Source organism: Thermobia domestica, chromosome 8, assembly GCF_964235325.1.
Source record: "Thermobia domestica chromosome 8, izTheDome1.hap1.1, whole genome shotgun sequence".
In the NCBI taxonomy this organism is placed as follows: Eukaryota; Metazoa; Arthropoda; class Insecta; order Zygentoma; family Lepismatidae; genus Thermobia; species Thermobia domestica.
Window position 1 is genome coordinate 31,077,613 of NC_137461.1, and position 26,545 is coordinate 31,104,157.

Sequence of the window (26,545 nt, forward strand, 5' to 3'; positions counted from 1 at the left end):
CGTATGGAATAACAAATGTGACATCCTCTTCTTTGTCGAATTCCTCTTCTGACTGAAAATAGTTGCAACAGTCTGGACGACGTTGGTCCAGCATCGGAATATATTACTAATTATTCTGCCTTTCGGCAGGCCCTGGGACTGAAGGTTTTTTTTTTTTTTTAATTTTAGATTTAGGCCTGGAAATGTTTCTTCCACTTTTTTCGATCTTCAGCTTCCTCTTTTAACTCCCAATATTTTCTTCTGTTTCTCAAATCATCGATCAGTTGTGTTCTTCTTCTTCCTATTCCTCGCTTTTCTTCCGTCTTTCCTTCTATGGTGGTATGAAGAAGACAATTTCTTCGCAAGATGTGTCCAATACAATTGGCCTTCCTACGAAAGATGGTGGCTAGAACTGTTCTCTCCGGGATATATAGGATGGAGAATATGGGATTTCATGCTCACCGGTGTCCAATACGTATTTACTGGTTCTTGACCTGCAAATAGTGCATCGAGAATGTGATGGATCTTTATAGCCGTTCCTGCCACTTTCCAACAGCTTAATGAGCGATTAGGGCTATATGCTCTACGGAATGTCCTATACTTCTTCGATGGAAGCGATGTTTCATTTCTTCATTAGCTTCCACATACACTTGAACTGGGGCTGATTGAACATGTCGGTCCATGATTGAACAATGTCTCACACCAAAGACCTCCCAAAATACATTTAATATGCTTTGGCAACATCTAACAGACACATATTTTCCCATACCCTACAACAACATTTAAGATATAGTTCATAGCTCTATAGTTCATAATGAGGCAGCCATTTTGGGCTCCAATGATGGACCCAAACGCTACTGAATTCTGTATTTCCTGCTAGCTTTTTGCGAGCTGTCGAGAGTAGGAAGTATATAATTATTTTATACTTGCATCTTAAACTGTTTACTTGAGGATGTCATCTTTTCTCCTTCGCGGTGTTGATGTTTTCGTGATTTATATACTGTGTTTTCATAGAACCATGAAATCAACTGTTGTTCTCTTTTTTAAACTGTTTTTCTTGTAAATGACACTCTCATCATTTTATTTTTTCTGATAAACAAATAAGAGGGTACTCATACTAATAGTAACTATATGAGCGAACAGATTATTTTTTCAGTATTTTGAGATTTTGAATTTATAGTAAAAGCTTTTGTGTTGTAATTGTGTCATGTATTGGTTTTCTCATAATTAACTGATCCAAGATTGGTCGACCAATCTGTGACGTAAGCTCTGACTTGGTAATAGTTTCTAAACGTTATAACTTTTGCTTTCAAGTGTATGATGTTGCATGCCATTTGGCAATACTTACTTACAATCCCTCCATAAATTTCGCAATTCTTCACCAGATGTTAATATTGTAACGGACCATTTTGATACATGTCTCTTACAGTATATTTATGCTGTAATAGAAATTTAATTTTGTCAACTCTTGCGTTATCGGCATATTTGAAACTTTAAAGTAGTTTGATTATTTTATCGATTTCGTCGTTGTTTCAAAAATTATTTATATCTAGAAGTTCAATTTATTAGTATATTTATTAGCATTTATTAGCATATATATTAATATATTTATTAGCATATAAAACAAATAAGTTAAACCACGTATCTCTGTTTTTGATTTCAATAGTGAATGGTAGGTATGCTTGTTCTTGAAGCTAATATGTATACAAATACCATGTTCGAGTAAGTACGGTAGTTGAGATCCCTCACCAGATCTTCTAACACCAAATAATGTCCCATTCCTCTTTCATGCTATAGATGCAACTTAGTTACTTATCATGTCGTTGGTGATGGCATATATATATACAGGTGGTCGTTATTATATCCAGATTTGTTCTTCTAGTTACTTCTATTTCCTTAGGACAACCTGTGTAAATGAGTACCATATATTTTGTTGGCTGCTGACTACGTTTAGTCGTCAGGTGTAGGAAATAATGCCACGGTGAATATATAAAATGGAGTCAATACTGCAATATATTGATGCTGGTGCTAAAGAGCCCGCGTATGTGTAGTTACAGAGTATTGTTCTCATCATAATATTCACGTCTGTGGTCCATGGTTAAGAACCCTGATTGACAATAGGTGGCATTATAATACGGTATCTCCTATTTACTCGTCCTTAAATTGAAATTATCTTTTCCATCTAGTGCTGACCGCCTAATGCCTGACATTCCAATTAGACGTATGGGTCTAACATACTACGAAGTTCATAGTACTTCTGCAGAACGATGGTCAACGATCAGGGAACTTGGCAGCGTATTTAGTGATATCCAGGCCAAAACAACAATATTAATCTAGTTGGAACCGTCTCGTGTTGGCTTGATGATGTCCAGAGATGTGACTCAGCAAAGCGAAGGAGCAGCTACAATACTATGTTTTATTTGTGTATTTGTTTATTTCTAATCATGAGAATCAAACACGGGTCTCCCACGTCAATATCGCCTACACAAACCGCTTAGCCACGAGAAAGCTCTGTCCTTTCATTCTCCTAGTTCTACGAGACAGTATCAAGAAGCTACAAGGTACTTTCATAACATCAGCCCATCAGAGCCCGGAATAATCGAATTACGAAAACCAGTTTCGGAAAGATATTTAAGAATACATGGGATAGTGCAGCAATTTCATCAAATGCTGTACAGGGATTCAGTTGCACAGGCATATATCCATACAACCCAGATGCCATTACTGAAGATAAATTTCTTCCCACCAGTTCAGTTAACACAGCTGAATTTCTAAGCAAAAGAACCGGCATTACTTGTACAACTCTCACTTTACCGGAAGATACAGGTTCAAGCTCAACAGTAAGAGTTAAAACAACAGCACACATTCCCACTTCAAGCTCAGTATCTGAGTCTGAAGAATGTCCATCAGCAACACCATTATGCTCAACATCGACGTTCTTTCAAATTCTTCGCATTCCTACAAAAATGTCAAACATATCTCCGCGAGGAAGATGCATACTACATGCCTATTCCTTCTCCCGAAAATGTAACAGCTTTGCACGAAACGGAAGTTATCAATGGAAGTACCTGGCAAAGTTGGTTCGAAGACGAAAAGCATTAAGAAGACAAAACTAAATACACATATAATTTCAAGTGTTGCTTATAGTGCACGTAATCATGATAGTGATCAGAATGAATCCGGGGACAATATACCATGCGGATTCTGTAAGGTGAAAGAATCAGTGATCAAAGGGAAATTGAGTCGCTGTCAACCTTGTCAACAGTGGTACCATGAGATATGTGTTGGAGCTTATGAGAGAAAACAGTCTGTGTACAGCAAGTGACTCTAAGTAACACAGCTCTTGATAACTTTAATTGTCTCGTACTTCAGAAGTTTGAGAAATGGTCATTTCTCATATGTTTGTATAAAAAAGTTAATTATAATTATTAATAAAACTTCAACTGACCAAAGTAGTATATATATTTTAAGATTATATTTGTATATTTCTGTTACAGTTTCGACTATGTAACATAGCCTTCCTGAGACATATTAATTATAATTCACTTAGGTTTCTCTAGTATAAGTTTTGTTTTTTCTGTTACAATACATTTAATTTTGATTGATAGGACTGTGATTTTGAACACAAATCTCATTGTCAGTTCATTTTTTTTAATTTTAAAAGTTAAATTTGAACTAAAGTTTTCATTATTGTATTTTTTTTTTACTGAAAATTCATGTAGAAAATGTGAAACTATGCTAAGTTTCTTTTTATGTTATTCTATCAGAAGTTCTCTTTTCTTTCTTTGCTCTTAGAAATGTATATTTCAGAGAGAATAAGTCAAACCACTCCAAGATGAATCTGTACGTATCGTAAGGAATTATGTAATAGATAAGAAAATAAGTAGCCTTGTATTTTTAGGACACTGAATGAGTTTTAACGTAATCGTAACACCTTTTCCAAAAAAAGAAATGCTCTACTTTCTTTTCCTAGAAAGTTATTTTTACAAATTATATAGAAAAAAATATAATTTAAGAATATACATGAACGCTAACATGATTAATGTAAACAATATTGATAAAGTGAAAGACCCAAATAGCTTCGTAATTTTCACTGGGCTGGAATTCTGGCAATTTTTATTTTAAATTTATTTTCTGAATTTCCATGATTTAATACGTTCTTGATTCTTTAATATGTTGTACTATAATAATGTACGTAGATAATGGCGTAAGTATTAAAATTCCAAAGTACGCCGGTTTTTGGAAATTTCGATTTTCTCGTATTATAATCAAATAGCCCCTGTCTCCCCAATGTTTTGGCTTAATTATCTAGGTGCCAGACTCTTTAATTTCAGTTGCCATGTCAACCTGGTGCCCAGGAATTGTCAATTTCTGTATGAAAATATTGAGTGTATGTATCGCAAATGAAAAATAAAATGATATCGTTCAGTTTAACGTCTCACGCTTATATCCTTTAGGCTAAGGGAGACAATGACTAAGGCAAGTGAATGGTGATGGAATAATTGGTGGAATAAAATTGTGGGAGGAAACGGGAGTAACACGAGAAAACTCGCGGACACAATGTTGTCAACCACAAACTTAGTTGGGCGGAGATTGAGCCAAGGATCCCACGCACCAGAGCTAAGCGCTCTATCACTGAGCCACTGTGCCGGGCTGGAACACCCAGTGATAATAACAAATTCCATGAGAAATCTGACAATAAGGCAGACACGCGGAGCGCATGGACTTCTTACGTCCCACATACCCGAGTTATATCTGTATATAGAGCCTCTTTTAGACGCGGCTCCAACCACGTCCACGGGGCACGTGCCCCGCTTTTGCCCTACTTAGTTGCGATTCTGATGTCAAATCTAAGTGGGAAATTTCCTTTTTGGATCAGAAATTCACATGTCAGTCACAAAAATAAGTGAATATTAAAGTGTGTCCCAGAAAAAAAAATGTAACAACTTGTTAAAATAAGTTCTCGTAAATAACAAGTAGAACATGACTCATTTCATTGTGTACTTGAAGCTTGTAGTTGTGAGTAGTGCTGTAGCTAGTAGACGTGTGGCGTTGTCAAACAGTCGTGCAAGATGGCATCAAAACAACTACAGACACGTAGACAAGTGATTTACAAATATGAAGAAAATCCTGAACTGTCATATGCATCCATAGCAAAAGAACTTAAATTGAATAGGAAAACCGTAAGGGGCATTATTCTCCGTTTCAAAAATACATTAACGTGTGACAGGAAGAAAGGGAGTAGAAGGAAAGCTGGTGTAAGTGACAGTGCATTAGTGCGAAAAATTGTGAGTGCACATCGAAGAAATCCGACCACGTCTGTACGCAGAATGTCTGAAAGGTATAATACAACAAAGTCAACTGTACAGAGGATTAAAAAACAGCAAGGTTTAAAGTCGTTTCGAGCTGTTAAAGTGCCGGACAGAAGCGAGAAACAACAAAATATTGCAAAAATGCGTGCACGAAAACTGTATGCGAATATGCTTCGCAATTTTCGAGGGTGTCTCATTATGGATGACGAAACTTATATTCTGGCCGACAGTCAACAACTGCCAGGACCAAAATATTATGTGGCAAAGAGTCGAATGGACGTTTCTACAGACGTAAGGACCAAACGCACAGCAAAATTTCCACTAAAGTTCTTGATATGGCAAGCAATTTGTTCCTGTGGAAAGAAAAGTGAGGCGTTCATCACTTCAGGGACAATTAATCAGGATATTTACATATCAGAATGTTTAGAAAACCGGCTTTTGCCGTTTATTAGGCAACAGGTAAAAGAACATGAAAAGTAAATGTCACAATTGGGAAAAGAAAACGTCAAAATCGGAAAAAGGTCAAAATTAAGGGAGATGTTCAGAAAGCAAAAGAGCGCTTAGTACCCAAGTGGACAAGGCTAAAAACGTTGAGAGAAGGGGAAAAGTATAACGAAAAAAAGGAAAGTAAATAATGTAAGGAAGGATAGATACGCTCGTACTTTGTAAAAAGATTTTTAAAAAAGTGAAAAGTATACGGTAATAAGTAGAAAAGATTTTCTATTACTTTTTCCTACTTATTACTGTGTTACTTTTTACTTTTTTTACTACAAATTTTATTTTTACATCCTACACGTTTAATTACTTTTTGATAATTGCCGATAAGTCGTGTCCAAGACATTGTTAACGTTTTTAGTGGCGTGTTTGTGTCGCTTAACAGCAGCAAATGAAGAATATCATAGGCTTACGTTGAAAAAAAAAAAAAAACATTATTGAATATTTAAATGAATGTGTAGCCAAGTTTTACATATATAAGTTCTTTAACATACAAGGGAAGAAAACCAGAAATTTTACATGAAGTGTTTTGTGGCAGTTTTACTGAGAAGCAATTACTGCGCGCTAATCATGTTATGTGTAGTTGTATATCGGGGACTTATGTATTTTATATTATAATCATATGTGGATACATTTTCTTGTGTTACCATGATGTAATAACAAGATACAGTTCGTTATTCACCAAATATAATATGTGAAGTGTTATCTCTATGCAATAAATGTTACATTATAATATTTCTGATTGTATGTGCTCTTCAAGCTATTTAAAATAGTAATTTGCGCATATTACTGTAGTCTCCGTGATTTGACTCTATGCAAATAGTAAATAAATGAAATGAAATCTTTAAGTTTTACGTCCCACGGTTATGCCGGTTAGGCTAAAGGAGACGGTGGTGATGAGAGATGAGTGAAATGGTGGAATGAAGAAAGTGGGGGAAACGGGAGAACCCCGAGAAAACCCACGAGCACGGTGTTTGTGATAAATAAATAAGAATTATTATTATTATTATTATTATTATTATTATTATTATTATTATTATTATTATTATTATTATTATTATTATATCATATTTACATGTTCTGTTTATTCATGTGCTCACTGGTGTATTGGTTATGTTTGCCTAAAGACCGTACCTGATAATTCTGTTTACAAGGATAATTGTGAAGTGAAACTGACTTAACTGCATTTTCTCACTCTTCCACACCTTTTGTTCTTGAGCAAATACCTCTTTCCCCTCGAACGACTTCAGGACACCCTGTATTTAACAATAATGCTATAGGAATCAGTAGCGGCTCGATACCATAATCTGAGTAGGTCTGCACAGTGTTTTTTTTTTTTTTTTTTTGTATATTAAATTTCCCCGTTTGCAGTAATTAATTATAAAATCTACACGAACCGCATATCTTTTAGCACTCTAATCGTTATACGTAAATGACAATTATAATTGAATTAACAAATATATATACAACTTTACTGTATCGCAACCAAAACACTATTGTTTTGCTTATTGGGTGTCAGTGGCGTATTTAGGATATTGTTCCGGGAGGAGCATTGCACAGCATATGAATATGCACTTAATTTTTCCTTTGGGATGCCTACAAGTTTAAATGAATTTCGGGGGAGCTTGAGCCTTATAGCTCCTCTCCAAATACGCCACCGTTGCCTGTAACAAACTTTAAAAATACCATACCCATATCGTAAGAAACACTGTTTTCAGATACCATAACACTTTCGGATTCACGTAATGTCTACAGGTAGAAATTGTATTGATACTGCTGAATTATAAATATTTTATCGTTTGTAAACAGTCTATCCGACGTGTCTTCTGCTGTACAAAATGTCCTACTACTCTATCATTAAAGTTCGGCATGATGGATATGAAATCACGCTCGATTGATAAGGCAGCCAAAGCATTGATTCTTTCCTGACATATTGTGCTTCCCGAAAATGTTTTAACTATTTTAAAATTAGAGAAGTAACGTTCTGCTTTAGCTATTGTCGTTGGGGTAATTGAAGAATTTGCAAAAGGTTTACGGTTTCCTTAAAATTGTCACACAAATTGTGTTTGTTCAGAAAATTTGCACAAACTTGAACATGGAATATTATTACTTTCAAAGCGCACAACAATTACACTGAACACCGTTATCAAAAACAAGAGAAGGGAGCCTCATGTACATCACGTCGTGTGTCTTCGGCTTCTTCGGAAGTATTCGTGAGTTCTGAGCTGCTGGGAGTGCAGCTCTAGTAAATCCTATCTAAGAGACAAGGAAAACGTAATACAGTGCGGCTGGTGAAGATTTTGGTTTCAATGCTAAAGCATAGGGCAATCCGTGCACAGCTCTTGCAATATTATTAAGCTTTAGAAGGTGTTTCCAGTAATACTACGATATGTAGCATATCCAGCAGTACAATTTCAGGACACCGTTAGACCAAACATCATCATTACATGTTATTACCTTGATTAAATTAAACACAATTCAACTCAATTGAAAATACATTCATGCCACTAAAATAGCTGGTAGTTCTGCAGCTCTGCAGCACTTATAGGCAAGCCGCCCCTTATAGGAATACGTTTTCCTCTGTGTGTTTGCTACGGGTGTTCTAAGATTCATCAAGATTTGAACTTTGCGCCATTTGTGCGGTAAGGTGTTATCAACAAGAAAGAAAAGATAGCGTGACAATCAGGGTTAGTATAAATTGAGCGCGATATGTTGTTTCAACAAGACTGTACCATATGCCATACTGCTGGAGAAAGAATTCAATTACCACATTAGTCATTTCTTGGTCGTAGGATTTCCCGTTCAGGTGATCAGAATTGGCCGCCCAGATCATGCGATTTTAACCCGTTGGACTATTTTCCTTTGGGAGTTCTTGAAGTCTAAAGTTTATGCCAATAAGCTCACAACCGCTCACGTCTTGAAAGAGGAAACAGCACTATATAAACGGAATTCAGCCACATTTATGCAAAAGTCATGGAAAATTTCAACAAAACAGTGTGTATGTACCAGCAAAGCCATGGAGGCCATTTCCCAGGCATGCTGTTCCATACATAATCCTGTATTGTATACTTTATGAATGAATAAAATATTTACACTGTTAAATTATAAACCTGTGTTCTGTGTCCTCTATCAAAATTACTTCTTACGTGAATTTTGGGACACCCAGATGTATTTCCATCAATTTTATCTGCACAATTATCCCGTATCACTTTTGTTTAAACCACATCTACTCAACTGCACACAAAGATATGTAAATATATAGAAAAGAAACTACAAAAATTATTTTAGATGTAGATATATTTTCATGAGTAAATGCAATAAATAAATATTACATTTGTTCGCTTATTTATGATGTACATCAAAAGAAATCATTTATACATTTTGTTATTTCTTTCATAAATAATTCTTATGGGTCAATTGCAATTCCCGTTGCATCTCCAATGAAATCGAGGACTGACTGCTCGGGAATTCGCACGAACAGGCTTGGTAGATTCAAATCCAGTCCTCCGAACTCACACTCAGCCACCAATGTTGTGAGTCCAAGTAAAACGTATCTTCCATCCCGCAGGTAATTAAGTGGGCCTCCATCATCACCCTGCAACAAAAACGTAGACATGTGCTAAATAACACTAACAAACATGCAAAATAAATGAAATGAAAGGAAATCTTTGAGTTTTAGGTCCCACGGTTATGCCTGTTGCGATATAAGGCTAAAGCAGGCGGTGATGACGAGAAATGAATGTAATGGTGGAATGAAGAAAGTGGGAGACACCCGAGGAAACCCATGCACACGGTGTTTGTACACCATCATCGGTTTATCAGGCTTTAATTCATAATTTATTCACAAGATTCCCAGCGTGGTAGATGAAGTTTCTTTGGCGCGAGCTGAGATCGAACCAGCAACCCCATGCATCAGAGGTGAACGCTCTACCACTGAGCCACTGCGGCCCCTAACCAATATGTAAGTGACTAATATGTGTGGGTGTGCTTTCTTGCTCATGATCCCATTAGTCAACCTATACAGAGAAAAAAATGTATATGGCGTACGGAAAAACGTAGGTTAAGAGTCTTCATCCCGGCGAAATTAAAATACCGCTAACTTTACAAAATTATGTGATATCTTCAAATAGATAAAAGATAATCGAAATGTGGAACAAGAGCGCCCTAGACAATATTATTTTACATGAGAAACCATTATCACGACTCTCTTATCTGCTTTCGATTTCGAGCCATTTTGAAAACCGGCATTTATTTTCGCGTTTCTAAACAGCTGAAAACGGAAAGCCACTAGGTGACTTGTGATAACGGTACCTCACGCAAAATGATATTGTCTAGGGCACTCTTGTTCCATATTTCAATTTTCTTTTATCTATTTGAAGATATCACATCATTAGTGTACAATTAGCGGTATTTTAATTTCGCCGGGATGAAGAATCTTATGCGTGTAAATCCCGTAGTTTTTCTACTTTACGTACGACTATAGGTAACAGCCCCCACAGCAAACGTATAACTGAAAACGTACGTTTTATAATCACTTCCGTATATGTGTTCTATCTATATCTACTTTCCGTGTGAAACAAAGAAATGTATATAGACAACCAGGATTTCACATTCGGATGGACATGTAGAACATGTAGCTGACGTATGTCACATACGTATACGTACACCTTGTCTCAAAAAGGTTGAGCGCATTCTTTATTGGTGTTTTGAGGCAATAATTTTCTAAGTCCAGCTTCGGGTATCTTCGGGAAAAAGTAAGCCAGGTTCGAACCTCCAAGCCAGCCTTTGCAATCGGGAAAAAGTTTGCAGATGTGTTTTTCTTCTTTTCAATATAATAGGACTTGTTACCAAGTGTTTAAAACAGCAACATTGATTGAAATACTTCATGATACAATATTTCGAAACTTTTTTTTTTTAATGTCAGCACATGCTTGTTTGTCATTTAGCTCTCCATACGTAATGGAACATTTAAAGACGTTAAAGAATCTTTCCATACGTAAAAGAATGCTCAAAGTTAAGAAATATAACATAATTATCGCCTGAGTACTAAAATAAAAGTCAAAGTAGAATAGAAACAGCGTTTGTAATGGATATGAATGTCATAATTATCTTGAGATCCATTATACATCGCTAGGAGCAGAGTTCTGGAAGTCCTTGTGCTAGCTCATTGGTAAGCTGTCGGATTTCAAATCATAAGGTTGTGAGTTCGAATCCCGTCTAAGTTAATCTTTTTTTTTAAATTATATTTTCCGCAATGCATGAAAAATTATATAAAATAATTACATTAGAATACATAAGTTGTGTATATATAACATAATCATTGCAGAACATAGTAATTATTATGTTTAAAATATAACATCTGAGATAATTTTCACAGTAGGTCGGTATTATATATGAGGATGTAAATACAAGTTAAGAAACTCGTTCAATAGCAATAAATAAATCATGTAGTGTATTTATTTGCAGCTATTTGTCATATAGAGGGTAATTCTCAACATTCATAATACAGAATGCCATTTATGTTCTTGAAAAGGTATTCGATGCATAAGCAGAAGGTATAAACAGAGAATCCAAAGTCGGAACGCTCGCAAAAAAAAATTCATGAACCCCAAAGGTCACGTGAGCAGACTGGAATTGTCCTTATGAAGCATGCCACAGCAGAAAGTCTTTACATAGATTTTCAATTCAATTCCTGATATATGCTTTTGCAATGTGGAAGTGCCTTGAGTCGCCCTCTCTCGCTCGCTCGCTCGCTCACTCTCTATTTATACAGAATATAAAAGTGGATTTATGTGTGCATTTCAACATAATTCTGATATATCTAGAGCAATTTTAACTATATTTCTTACAGTCTGGAAAAAGAGTACTGTCGGGATACATATCAAAAATGCTAGAAACGGGTCGATATTAGTATCGAATCCATAGTTTCGTGGTCGCTTAGGTGAATAGTTCTACTTTCAATTCAAGTCCAATTAAGCTCCCATTAGTACCCAGGGTGGTTACGTAGCGACATAAAGATATCGAAATCATTCGATATTAGAATCGAATCGTAAGTTTTCAGCGCCGCTAACAGTGCAGCATTTCCCATTAGTCCACATTAATCCACATTTCACATTGGTCCCATTGCCTAGAGGGCAACATATTTGCAGAGAGCAAAGTTTAAAACTTGAATAATATTTTATTTTTTTCCGTATGAAAAAGTTATAAATCAAGAGCAAATATACTATTTCACGAACAATCCTCTTTTACTATTCTAATATGTTTAATAATAGCGTAAGAAATCTAATAGTAATTCAGAACATGTTTCACAGTTGTTATTTTTTGTTACATAGTTGTAGCTGTAGCATGTAGTGAGTGGAATTTAACTGTAATAAATTCACTAATTAACCATATTCGAATTAAGTTTTATTTTTAAGTTCGGGATGAAGGGGCGGAGAAATATGTAGTTATTGGGGGCACCGAGCTTTTCTACATTTTACTTTCAAGATCTCCATTTTTCTTTTGTCATTTGTTCTTAATAAAAAAGTTCAGTCACTTTTGGATTGTCATAGGATAGTAGGAGTTGGATTTTGGGATGCAGCCTGTGAGATTCTAGAGGAGCTAACTGCTTGAAAAAATATTTTTGAATCATCTGTAACATATGAAATAAGGATATGCATCATAAAAAATTGAAAGTAACTATGTCTGCGTAATCATCACGGTCAAATTGCAAAGTCAAATGAATTGACGTTTGGTATATAATCAGGCTCCAATCCCAACTGGGAAGTTATCATACGCGTGTCACTTTCATTATAATACATATCCTGAGGGGGAGTAGAAGTCCGAATTTTTGCGAAAAATTTAGTATCTCACAAGCCGTTCAACTGAGAGCTGAAATTCAGCATATAACTCTTTATTTAAAATAAAGAGAATATGTCCTGGCATTTTTTAAAATTATCTTTTATGAGCGGGGGGACGGGGGTGCACTTTCTATATATTGGAAATTGGTAGTGGGTTGATTTGTAAAAATAATCGAAAACGATTGATATTAGTTGAGAAACAGATTGAGTAATGCAAACTAAAGTTCTTTTTGAATTTTATACCCACTGCTTTCTATTTATAATTGTTGAAGCTGGTGTTTAATATATGGAGCGTTCCGAGCATAAGGCAATCAAGCCATAAAGTTAGAGAAAAATGGCCATAAAATTTGTAGTCTAAACTTAATTACATGGGCATTTTCAATTAGTACGGCGTGCTTAATTATATAGAAAATTAGTTTCTCTCTCTCTCTCTCTCTTGTTTTTTTTTTTTTTTTTTTTTTTTTTTTACGTTGGTCTACTTTTCCTTGATTTGAAACTTTCAAACTTCACCCTATTTTCTACTAAAATGTGTCTGTAAGGCAACAAAGAAATAATTATATATGATAAATTTAAATTCATTTTAATTTGGAAGATGAGAAACACTTTGCCATTATACAATATCGTAAAGGTCAGACCCACCAGTATTGTAACAGAGAGGTGCTTGAGCCATTAACGGTAGAAATTCAAACTCCGATAAGTGATAATTTCACAGTCTTGTTTTATTACAAGTGTAACCTCTTTATTTAATGGAGAGCAGGGGCGGATCCAGGACCGACTTCTGGGAGGGGCGGTGGGTTGTCATACTGCTACTTTTAAGGGCTTCAAACTTTGGGATGGGTTTTATTTATATATGTAAAATAAGAAAGTTTCCTCTTCTGGGGGGGGCGATCGCCCCCCCTGAATCCGCCCCTGGTGGAGAGGAGGACGTGGGCCATCGGTCAGAGTTGATGTCGATGGATTTTGGTGGGTCGGAGTTGGTCACAATGGTTCAGAGTGGTTCATAGTTGGTGGTGGGTCAGAGTGGATCACGATGGTTGATGGATCAGATTGGGCCAATGGGGCATTTGGGTGGTGGGTGATAGTGGGTCATGATGGGTCGTGGATCAAATTTTCATTGACCCACACCATCTCTGGTTAAAATTGTACTAAAGATAAGAGGCACCGAAGATGCATGTCGGCTATTATGCTCAAATTTTGCGCATGGATAGTACTCCACCAGAAAGCAATAAATCTGAAACGGTTCACGGTATGACCTCCTAGAATTCGAGATGTAGGGGTTTGTCTGATTGGCTAAATTAAGGCGTCAATGATTTATCCTTCAACAACCAAGCTTTTTATGATCGTTTCCGTGAGGAAGTCAGAAGAACACGTGCCTAGTAATCGTAATATTGATAGTTTGCGTCCACCCCGGGTATTTGTTTTGTGTGTGTTTTTTTTTTTTTTTTGATTCACCTAAATATAAACAAATCACACATATAGGCATTTTGACATATTTTGGGAGAGTAATTTTGTGGTTCGTTGGCGTTTCATCGCGTCTCTGCTGCTGGTAGTAAAGTTTTCAAAATGGAACTTGGGCCACCACGGATCGTCGCTGCGGGGCCACCAATTTCTGGCGAGAGGTCAATAGTTGATCATCTGTAGTCCACCGACGCTTACAGCTTAGAGTAATGAACGATGTCTTTGCCTTGTAGAGTTCATGACTACCGACGTCGGCAGTCAACTAGCTTTTAGTATTCCTTTACTAACCATCTATTGTTCATGTTTGTACACGGTGTTGTCATAATAATAATAATAATAATAATAATAATAATAATAATAATAATAATTATTATTATTATTATTATTATTATTATTATTATTATTATTATTATTATTATTATTATTTATAGTAATAGTAGTATAATTGATGATAGAATAATTATTGTCTATGTATTGTCTAGGTAGGACTACACACAGGATTTGGCTCGTTTTGGTTCGACTTGACTCTAATCCGAGTCGAGTTGGAAGACATTTTTCGCGCCGAGTCCAAGAGTAGACCTCAAAGATGTCTGTTTCGAGTCGAGTCTAGTTTCAAAGAAAAATCGTTCGTGCCCATCCCTACTAATGAGAGCTTAATCGGAGTTAAGCGAAATTGAAAGTCTCACTATTTATCTAAGCGACCCCGAAAACTATGAATCTAATATCGATCATTTTCTAGCAATCTTTTATATGTATCCCCCTCCCATTCACCATAGGTAACCCGACAGCACTCTTTTTGAAACCATAAGAAATGTGGTTAAAATTACTCTAGGCCAGTGGTTCTCAATCTAATTCCTATCACGATCCCCTTTCCCTTTTATCACACGCTCTTGCCAACGACCCTTTTATAATATGTTTTATAATAAGCTAGTGTGGGATTTTTAACATACCTATTTCTATAATAGTAGAATCCATTTTTTTGTTTATAGTGAACAGTGCCACGGGAAATCAGCGCCCGGGGCGAGAGTATAGTACGATGTCACCGTATATATGAGTGACGTCGACAGACTAGCTACGAAGCGCCACCATGGTTGGCACGAAGCTCAATAACATTTTCAAAATAAACCCTACCTTTCCTTAATTTTGAGCACATTTTATTACGTTTTTCCTTCTATTTTACACATGTGCACATGCACTTTCCTAACATGAGTAACACACTTCCTCCGAAATTTGTGGCCCCTTTTTTCGGCGCCCGGCACTGACAGTGGATACAGTAACTGTAATATCTATATTCCCAACGACGAAGGTGCTGGTTCAAGATGGATGTTAAACTCCTTCATTGAAGAGGCCATTAACGTATCCGATCTAAGCCCACAACTTCTTGACCAAATAATAGAATGATCATGCGACAAGTCTTTGCAACTGTTTTTTTGTAACGAAGACTTGGACAAGTTCTGCCTGATGAGGAGAGAAGAATATCCTGGTCTGGGCATTGCTGCTTTAAAAGTAATAATTCCATTTGCTATATCGTACTTGTGCGAAAGTGTTTTTTTTTTTTTTTTATGGTAAACATTAAAACAAAGATAAGAAATCGCTTATCAGTTGAAAATGGCTTGATAATGTTCGTCATGAAGATTGAACCGGACATTGCTGCACTAGTGAAATTACACCAATCTTAGGTGTTTCATTAGGTTTTAATTTTAATTGTATTTCAATGTGCAGATTTTGTTGCATGTGTATTTTTCTAGTATTTCTATATACAGTTCTTATTAGTTTTATATCATACCTCTTTGATTTAAATTCATTTTTAAACAACTCTACTAACTAACTAACTCTATGGCCTATGGAACCCGGAGGTTTAATGCCGCGTTCACAAAAGCTCTACACTGACTTCTATCCTTAGCTAATTGGATCCAGTTTCTACTTTGTATTCTTATCTCAGCGAGATCCATCTTAATATTGTCCTCCCATCTGCGCCTAGGTCTTCCTAATGGTCGTTTTCCGATTGATCTTCCAGTCAAGATTTTGAAAGCATTTCTACTTGCTTCCATTCTAGCTACATGACCTGCCCACCTAAGCCTTCTAGACTTGACGACCCTAACAATGTTGAGTAAACCGTATAAATTATGTAGTTCCTCGTTATGAAGTTTCCGTTCCCCATTCCCGTTCCTCTTGGGTCCGAATATTCGTCTAAGGATCTTGTTCTCAAATACTTTCAGTCTATGTTCTTCCCTCAGATTAAGCGACCATGTTTCGCAACCATACAGAACAACAGGCATGATTATCGTTTTGTATATTTTAAGCTTCAAATTTCTCGACAGAATTCGCGACGACAAGATACTTTGAACCGAATAGTAACACGAATTCTACACCCTTTGATAATGTTCAGTATATCAGAACAAAATTAAAAGTAATATTTAAAAATAATTTCTGGTATTAGATTCTAACTATATTTATATCTTCCGCCTATCTTCGCGATCCCCTAGGGGCCGCGACTTCCAGGTTGAGAAACCCTGCTCTAGGCATACATGAGTTATGTTGGAACATACATACATACACTTTTATGTGTATAAATGCAGATAAGAAAGAGTTGAGAGAAAGCGATTAAGGAATTACCGCTCTCAATCTCTTCACTTTACTTTTGCGATTCGCGAATTTCTTACGTGACAGTTTGGGGCTAGCTAGTTTTTTTTGTCTTGGACCACGATCCGATTTTCGATATGCTCTACCTAAATGCTGTAATGCGAATATTGAGAAGTTATCTGCGATGAAAGTAGCTGCAAATAAATACATTACATAACTTATTTATTGCTATTACACGATTTTTTAAATTTGTATTCAATATTCACACATAACACACCGACGTTCTGTCAATACCTCAGATGTTATATTTTAAAGATAAGAATTACTTATGTCGTGAAATGATATGAATATATATATTCAACTGATATATACAACTGATGATATGAATATATATATTCAACTGATATATACAACTGATGAATTGTAATGTAACTATTTTACATAATTTTCATGCATTGAGGAAAGTAGAATATCATAAAAGAATTTCACCTGAACGGGTATCGAACTCACGATTTTAACGCTCGGTGGTGTAATACTGAGCTAACATGACCGCTTTTCGGAAGTTGCTTCTGAAATATAACTGAGCTCATACGTAAATGCTCTTTTCCGTATGGAAATCACAATGACGAAACGAGAGTGGGAATACATAGTCTCGAAATATTGTATCATTAAGTATTTCAATGTTACTTTTTTCTACACTTAATACCATTTCAACATGTCTTATTATATTTAACAGAAGGAAAAACATATCTGTACATCGTTTCCCGATTACTAAGGTTGGCTTTGGAGGTTCGAACCAGCAGCTTTAGTTTACTGTTTTCCGAAGATACCCGAAGTTGGACTTCGAAAGAGTTTGTCTCAAAACAGCTATTATCATATCGCTCAATCTGTTTGGTATATGGTATATGTTTTTATACGTGTAAAGTCAGTATAACAATTCATTCTTTAAACAGCTTTTCGTATGTATTAATATTCCTTTATAAAAACTGTTTTTGATATCATTATTACGGCGCACCATTTTCAGATTTCTTTCGCGAGTCGTTGACCAAGTCGTTCCCCACTAGCGTTGCCAGACTCACAGCTCGGAATTATTCCAAAACCTGATCGAACTTATGCTAGATTCGGTCAAATTATGCTAGATCCTCATAATTACTAATTCAGGAGTTTAAAAAAAAACGAAGTTGAGATACGATAACGTAACTTAAAATACACAGAGAGCAAGACTGCATGGATAGAACTCAATACTTCACGCACCAAAATTTTAACTCAGCTAAATTAATGCAGTCGTTGCCAGACTCAATGGCGTATATATCGTATAAATGAATGCAAAGTTTTTGTTTGCATATTTTGAAAGAAAATTACTTCGCAGCATAAGCGGAGTTGGGAATCGTCTGCTGGGGGGGGGGGGCAGATTTTTGGTCGGTCTCGGAGCTGTCATTTCAGGAATAAATATGATCATGAAGTCAGAAATAAAGATAGTGAAGTTGTCAAAAAGTTGGGGGGAGAATGGCCCCCATAGCTCCGCCCATGCCTCGGAGTTAAAGGATTAGAAAACCCTGGGTGGAGCCACAAAATAGCCCAAAGACGTTTCGAACTTACTTCGGAAAATAAGACTGCCTGTATGGTTTACCGACTGTATGAATCAATGGAAGAGGATACATTTCTGCCGTTCTTTTTCTTACCACGACCAACTTCTTTCTCATCTCCAGGTTTTACGGCTTTTTGATAAACTTGCTGAAATTGTGCTAGATTTGGGCAGGATGCTAAAAGCAAGATGCTAGATGCTAGAGAAATGCAAATTATGCTAGATCTAGCATCATTATGCTAGATCTGGCAACGCTGTTCCCCACAATAGGCGTGTCGTGCAAGTAACCAATCACACGTCAGGTACTAGCTTTTACCTATTGCTTCCTTCTCACAGCTCAGAACATTGGTAACTATGGATAGACGTACAGCAGTAATTACTTTATGGGAGTTGGAAGGTTATTCTGCAACTGCAGCTAGCAGGCGAGTAGGTGTCCCGGCCTCTACAGGAAGGCTATGGATTCGGAAATATGGCGCTACAGGTCAGACTGATAATTTACGATCTCCTGGTCGTCCGCATGTGTCAACCGAAGCCCAAGATGCGAGATTAGTAAACGAAGCCCGGTTAGAACCACTAAGGACGTCTAGACAGCTAAGGGAAGTTTCTCTCTTTCCTGGTAGTAAGCATACAGCTCTGCGAAGACTTCGTCATGCTGGGTTACGTGGCCGTGTTGCTGCCGTGAAGGAAAAACTCTCAGACGACCACAAAATTTACCGTCTCGCGTTTGCACAGGCGAATGTGGGTCCAATTGGGAAAACGTAGTTTTCTCAGATGAATCCATATTCACAACATCAAAGGAGGGACGCCGTTTTGTGTATCGTCCGAGAGGCACCCGATATGACCATGGATATGTGGCTGCTTGCAATCGCAGTGGCCATGTATCTATTTTATGTTGGGGTTGGATTTCCAGTCGCGGAGCAGGACAGCTTCATAGAATTGAAGGACATATGGACAATGCTCAGTACTTAGACATTATCAGTAATATCATGGTGCTATCTGTACGGGTATTTCAGCCTGATGGTGTAATTCAGTTCCAGCAAGACCAGTCGCCAATACATACTTCCCGTGTGATTCAGGAATGGTTCGCAGGGCACCCTGAGATTGATTTAATCGACTGGCCGCTCGTGGAGCAGACCTCAATCTCATGGAAAATATGTGGGCAGAAGTGAAGCGTACTCTAAGGGAAAGTTGGCCTGAGGCAGATCCACCAAGAACTCAGGATGACCTGTGGCATCTTGTTTCCGAAGCATGGCTGGAGGTAGGGGAAGGAGATAGATTTGTCACCCATGTAATAGATTCCATGCCCAGAAGAATGGAGCGTGTAATAAATTCAGAAGGGTCTTGGACACAATATTAATGTCCCCGCCTTAACTCCCGAAAACAGCCCTTTTCAGGGCTACCTAAACGCTTCTGAAAATATTTCTAGAAGTAAACCACTCCTTGTATCCGATTTCTGTGCAATCCTACTAACAAAAGAATGATAATTAGCTGTAGGCTTTGAACTCAAGACCTCTTTATTGGCAAGTCAGTACTCTACCAGTGAGCTAACATGAACACGCAAACCCAACCTGAAGAAACACGACTTTCAATTTCTGGTATTCGATGACAATGATGCTCATATACTTGGCAAATGTTGTATTCAACTTGGGATATTCCGCAACACACACACACACACACATAAACAAAGCGAAAGAGAGAGAGAGAGAGAGAGAGAGAGATGAATATACAAAAGCATATTCAACGTATTGGAATGAGACTCTAAGTAACGACATTCCGTTCTAAAGAGAATTTGTGTTTCTTCCCGTGACGTTAAGGGGATCGGGAAAAGTTGTGTGTCTTGAAGCAGGATACGACTTTGGATACTCTGTTTATACACTTTCTATATCCGTAGGAATATATTGTATTTCACGAATGTAAATGACATGCTGTAATGAGAATATTGAGAAGTTACATCTGTATGACAAATAGATGCAAATAAATACACTACATAACTTATTTATTGCTATTAAATGATTTTCCTAACTTGTATTTACATCCTCATATATAATACCGACCTACTGTGAAAATTATCTCAGATGTTATATTTTAAACATAATAATTACTATGTTCTGCAATGATTATGTTATATATACACAACTTATGTATTCTAATGTAATTATTTTATATAATTTTTCATGCATTGCGGAAAATATAATTTTAAAAAAAGGATTAACCTAGACGGGATTCGAACTCTTAACCTTATGATTTGAAATCCGACAGCTTACCAATGAGCTAACACAATGACTTCTAGAACTATGCTTCTAGCGATGTATAACGGATCTCAAGATAATTATGACATTCATATCCATTACAAACGCTGTTTCTATTCTACTTTGACTTTTATTTTAGCACTCAGGCGATAATTATATTCTATTTCTTAACTTTGAGCATTCTTTTACATATGGAAAGATTCTTTAACGTATTTAAATGTTCCATTACGTATGGAGAGCTAAATGACAAACAAGCATGTGCTGACATTAAAAAAAAAAATTTCGAAATATTGTATCATTAAGTATTTCAATCAATGTTGCTTTTTTAAACACTTGGTAACAAGTCCTATTATATTGAAAAGAAGAAAAACACATCTGCAAACTTTTTCCCGATTGCAAAGGCTGGCTTGGAGGTTCGAACCTGGCTTACTTTTTCCCGAAGATACCCGAAGCTGGACTTAGAAATTTTTTGCCTCAAAACACCAATAAAGAATGCGCTCAACCTTTTTGAGACAAGGTGTACGTAATATACGGAAGGCTGTTACATATCAAACATCCTCCAGTGAAAATATGTAATATCTAAGCGGGGAAAAAGACAGTACGTAGGTAGCATATATGGTCCGTATAGATTTCGTTAACAATTATATGGATACTGTATATTTCTACAATGTACACCTTGTCTCAAAAAGGTTGAGCGCATTCTTTATTGGTGTTTTGAGGCAAAAATTTTCAAAGTCCAACTTCGGGTATCTTCGGGAAATAGTAAACCAGGTTCGAACCTCCAAGCCAGCCTTTGTAATCGGGAAAAAGTTTGCAGATGTGTTTTTCTTCTTTTAAATATAATAAGACTTGTTATCAAGTGTTGAAAAAAAGCAACATTGATTGAAATACTTAATGACACAATATTTCGAAACTTTGTATTAATGTCACCACATGCTTGTTTGTCATTTAGCTCTCCATACGTAATGGAACATTTAGATATGTAAACGAATCTTTCCATATGTAAAAGAATGCTCAAAGTTAAGACATAGAACATAATTATCGCCTAAGTACTAAAATAATAGTCAAAGTAGAACAAAAACAGCGTTTCTAGTGGGTATGAATGTCATAATTTTCTTGAGAACCGTTATACATCGCTAAAAGTACTTTAGCAGAAGTCCTTGTGTTAGCTCACTGGTAAGCTGTTGGATTTCAAATCATAAGGTTGTGAGTTCGAATCTTCTCCTGGTCAATGCCTTTTTAAAAAATTATATTTTCCGCAATGCATGAAAAATTATATAAAATAATTACATTAAATACATCAGTTGTATATATATAACATAATCATTGCAGAATGTAGTAATTATTATGTTTAAAATATAACATCTGAAATAGGAGGTGTCCACAGTAGGTCTGTATTATATATATGAGAATGTTAAATACAAGTTAAGAAGCTCGTTCACTAACAGTAAATAAATCATGTAGTGTATTTATTTGCAGCTATTTGTCATATAGAGGGTAATTCTCAACATTCATAATACAGCATGTCATTTATGTTCTTGAAAACTTATTCGATGCATAAACCGAAGGTTTAAACAGAGAATCCAAAGTCGCAACGCTCGCAAGAAATTCATGAACCCCAAAGGTCACGTGAGCAGACTGGAATTGTCCTTATGAAGCACGCCACAGCAGAAAGTCTTTACATAGATTTTCAATTCAATTCCTGATATATGCTTTTGCAATGTGGAAGTGGGGATGCCATTAGTCGCTCTCTCTCGCTCGCTCGCTCACTCTCTATTTATACAGAATATAAAAGTGGATGGATGTGTGTGTTTCAACATAATTCTGATATATCTAGCGCAATTATAACTATATTTCTTACAGTCTGGAAAAGAGTACTGTCGGGATACATATCAAAAATGCTAGAAACTGGTCGATATTAGTATCGAATCCATAGCTTCGTGGTCGCTTAGGTGAATAGTTCTACTTTCAATTCAAGTCCAATTAAGTTCCCATTAGCGCCCAGGGTGGTTACGTAGCGACATAAAAATATCGAAATAAACCGATATTAGAATCGAATCGTAAATTTTCAGCGCCGCTAACTGCCGCATTTCCCATTAGTCCACATTAGTCCACATTTCACATTAGTCCCATTGCCTAGAAGGCAATATATTTGCAGAGTGCAAAGTTTAAAACTTGAATAATATTTTAATTTTTTTCCGTATGAAAAAGTTAAAAATCAAGAGCAAATATACTATTTCATGAACAATCCTCTTTTACTGTTCTAATATGTATAATAGGGTGTATCGAGAAAAACTTTTTTTCGAAATCCGGTTACGGCTAGTGCGGATTTATGGCCAAATGGCATCAATAAAACGTATAAAAAATCTCAACTCGATCAGACAACTCCTTCTGCTGCCGAGTAGAGCCCAAATATTAGAAAAATCAACAGAAGATTCACTTTTCAACTGATTTTCCAAAAAATATTTTTTAAATATTTCCTATATTTTTCGGTCTTTTAAATTATTGAAATAGCATTGGAAAGGAGAAATAAATACATAAAACAAATTTATTACGGTTATTTCTGTGCACCACAAGCATAAAAACCTAGTTAATTATTTGTAAAAATGCACTGATTTTCTGGCGTATCGTACAATTAAATTTTAATATAAAAATTATTGAAGTCTCTTGAATAACGAAGAAAACACTTTAGTGCTAAATTCTAAGAGCAGTAATAGTATAAATAATTTGCTCCCAATGCCGTATGCATCTGCTTATCACACTAGATCACCTGCCGCCCACCTCTCCCCGAACGCCTCTTCTCTTGTACTTGCCCAGCTGAAAGGATCGGTCTTATCAGTCGCCAGTAGTCAACCAACTGGGTCGAACGTGATTGTCGCTGCTTGAGTTATTTATTAGTGCTGTAGGAAATTTTAACTAAATAATTTGTTTTCGTGTGAAGTGCAGTATGTAGAAGTGAGAATAGTGTTTCAGTTGTGTTAAGTACTTTTTATTAGGAAGAGAGTGACAGATACGCTGACGTTATGGCATCGACAAGTTTGTTACGGTCTGACATTAGGAATAGCATTATTGGGACACCCAAGGAATTGGGTAGAACACAGCTACCAACTGTTGAAATGTATTGAGACAATACCTATGGGAGCGAGAAGAAAAAATGAGAATTTCGGGATCCCGGAAAGAGCTTTCAACAAAGGATTTATCTTCTATTGTCGCCAGGAAGATTGTAGAAAATTGAGGTTACGCCTCAATCAGGGCGAAGCAATTTTAAGTGTCAGAAGGATTGTTGCAATGATATTGAAGTACCACAATATTGTCCGTGACTTGCAAAACTCAGCAAAGTCCGGTTTCCAAACTTGTGCGAAACGAATTGCTGATTTTCAACAGTCTGCTAAAAATATTTCATTTGATGTAGCCTTTTGTAAGTGTTTCGATCCTCTTGCCTGCAACTGGGAAAAACGAAGAAAAGTGCCAGTGATAGAGGTACCTTTTCTTCTAGATCAAAGAACCACAAGATTGATGCGTAATCTCAATTTTCTACAATCTGCCTGCCGACGATAGAAGATAAATCCTTTGTTGAAGGCTCTTTCCGGGATCCCGAAATTTTCATTTTTTTCTTCTCGCTCCCATAGGTATTGTCTCAATACATTTCAACGGTTGGTAGCTGTGTTCTACCCAATTCCTTGGGTGTCCCAATAATGCTATTCCTAACGTCAGACCGTAACAAACTTGTCGATGCCATAACGTCAGCGTATCTGTCACTCTCTTCCTAATAAAAAGTACTTAACACAACTGAAACACTGTTCTCACTTCTACATACTGCACTTCACACGAAAACAAATTATTTAGTTAAAATTTCCTACAGCACTAATAAATAACTCAAGCAGCGACAATCACGTTCGACCCAGTTGGTTGACTACTGGCGACTGATAAGACCGATCCTTTCAGATGGGCAAGTACAAGAGAAGAGGCGTTCGGGGAGAGGTGGGCGGCAGGTAATCTAGTGTGTTAAGCAGGTGCATACGGCATTGGGAGCAAATTATTTATACTATTACTGCTCTTAGAATTTAGCACTAAAGTGTTTTCTTCGTTATTCAAGAGACTTCAATAATTTTATATTAAAATTTAATTGTACGATACGCCAGAAAATCAGTGCATTTTTACAAATAATTAACTAGGTTTTTATGCTTGTGGTGCACAGAAATAACCGTAATAAATTTGTTTTATGTATTTATTTCTCCTTTCCAATGCTATTTCAATAATTTAAAAGACCGAAAAATATAGGAAATATTTAAAAAATATTTTTTGGAAAATCAGTTGAAAAGTGAATCTTTTGTTGATTTTTCTAATATTTGGGCTCTACTCGGCAGCAGAAGGAGTTGTCTGATCGAGTTGAGATTTTTTATACGTTTTATTGATGCCATTTGGCCAAAAATCCGCACTAGCCGTAACCGGATTTCGAAAAAAAGTTTTTTTCGATACACCCTAATGTATAATAATAGCGTAAGAAATCTAAAAATAATTCAGAACACGTTTCACATTTGTTATTTTTTGTTACGTAGTTCTAGCTGTAGCATGTAGTGAGTGGTATTTAAATGTAATAAATTCACTAATTAAGCATATTCGAATTAAGTTTTATTTTTAAGTTAGGGATGAAGGGGCGGAGAAATATGTAGTTATTGGGGCGCCGAGAGCAAAAGTGCGTAGAGGCGCCGAGCTTTTAAATGCAACACTGGTCGTTAAATTAATTGGTAGAAATTTTAATGTCATTTAAGACCAAATTTAGTCCTAACGGTGGCAGTATCCGTTTGCTCTCCTAGGAGAAATGAAAGGGGCTGACATCAAAGACCGACATTAGTGTCGAATCCATAATTTTCGAGGTGGATTAGATAAAGAGTGGCACTCCAGGTGCTTAATGATATAGAAAATTAGTTTTTCTTTCTTTTTTTTTTTTACGTTGGTCTACTTTTCCTTGATTTGAGACTTTCAAATTTCATCCTATTTTCTACTGAAATGTGTCTGTAAGGCAACAAAGAAATAATTATATATGATAAATTTAAATTCATTTTAATTCGGAAGTTGAGAAACACTTTGCCATTATATATCGTAAAGGTCAGATCCACCAGCATAGTAACAGAGAGGTGCTTGAGCCATTGACGGTAGAAATTCAAACTCCGGTAAGTGATAATTTCACAGTCTTGTTTTATTACAAGTGTAGCCTCTTTAGTCAACGGAGAAGAGGACGTGGATCATGGGTCAGAGTTGATGTCGATGGGTCGGAGTTGGTCGCAATGGTTTAGAGTGGTTCATAGTTGGTGGTGGGTCAGAGTAGATCACGATGGATGATGGGTCAGAGTGGGCCAATGGGTCATTTGGGTGGTGGGTGATACTGGATCATGGTGGGTCGTGAATCAAATTTTCATTGACCCACACCATCTCTGGTTAAAATTGTACTAAAGATAAGAGGCACCGAAGATGCATGTCGGCTATTATGCTCAAAGTTTGCACATAGATAGTACCCCACCAGAAAGCAATAAATCTGAAACGGTTCACGGTATCACCTCCTAGAACTCGAGATGTAGGGGTTTGTCTGATTGGCTAAATTAAGACGTCAATGATTTATCCATCAACAAGCAAGCTTTTTATGATCGTTTCCGTAGGGAAATCAGAAGAACACGTGCCTAGTAATAGTAATATTGATAGTTCGCGTCCACCCCGGGGTATTTGTTTTGTGTTTTTTGACTCACCTAAATATAAACAAATCACACATATAGGCATTTTAACATATTTTTGGAGAGTAATTTTGTGGTTCGTTGTCGTTTCATCGCGTCTCTGCCGCTGGTAGTAAAGTTTTCAAAATGGAACTGGGGCCACCGCGGATTGTCGCTGCGGGGCCACCAATTTTTGGCGAGAGGTCAATAGTTGACCATCTGTAGTCCACCGACGCTTACAGCTTAGGGTAATGAACGATGTCTTTGCCTTGTAGACGTCATGACTACCGACGTCGGCAGTCAACTAGCTTTTAGTATTCCTTTACTAACCATCTAT

General features: G+C 36.5%; 1 protein-coding gene across 1 annotated transcript in view; it reads right to left on the reverse strand.

Annotated features, from left to right (window-relative positions):
* Positions 1–9,065: 9,065 nt before the first annotated feature.
* Positions 9,066–26,545, reverse strand: part of LOC145691607 (chymotrypsinogen B-like) — a 94,008-nt gene continuing 76,528 nt past the window's right edge. The window contains exon 7 of the mRNA XM_081767011.1: positions 9,066–9,381. Coding sequence (XP_081623137.1) covers positions 9,193–9,381 — 189 coding nt within the window. The 3' untranslated portion in view covers positions 9,066–9,192. The remainder of the gene's footprint in view (positions 9,382–26,545) is intronic.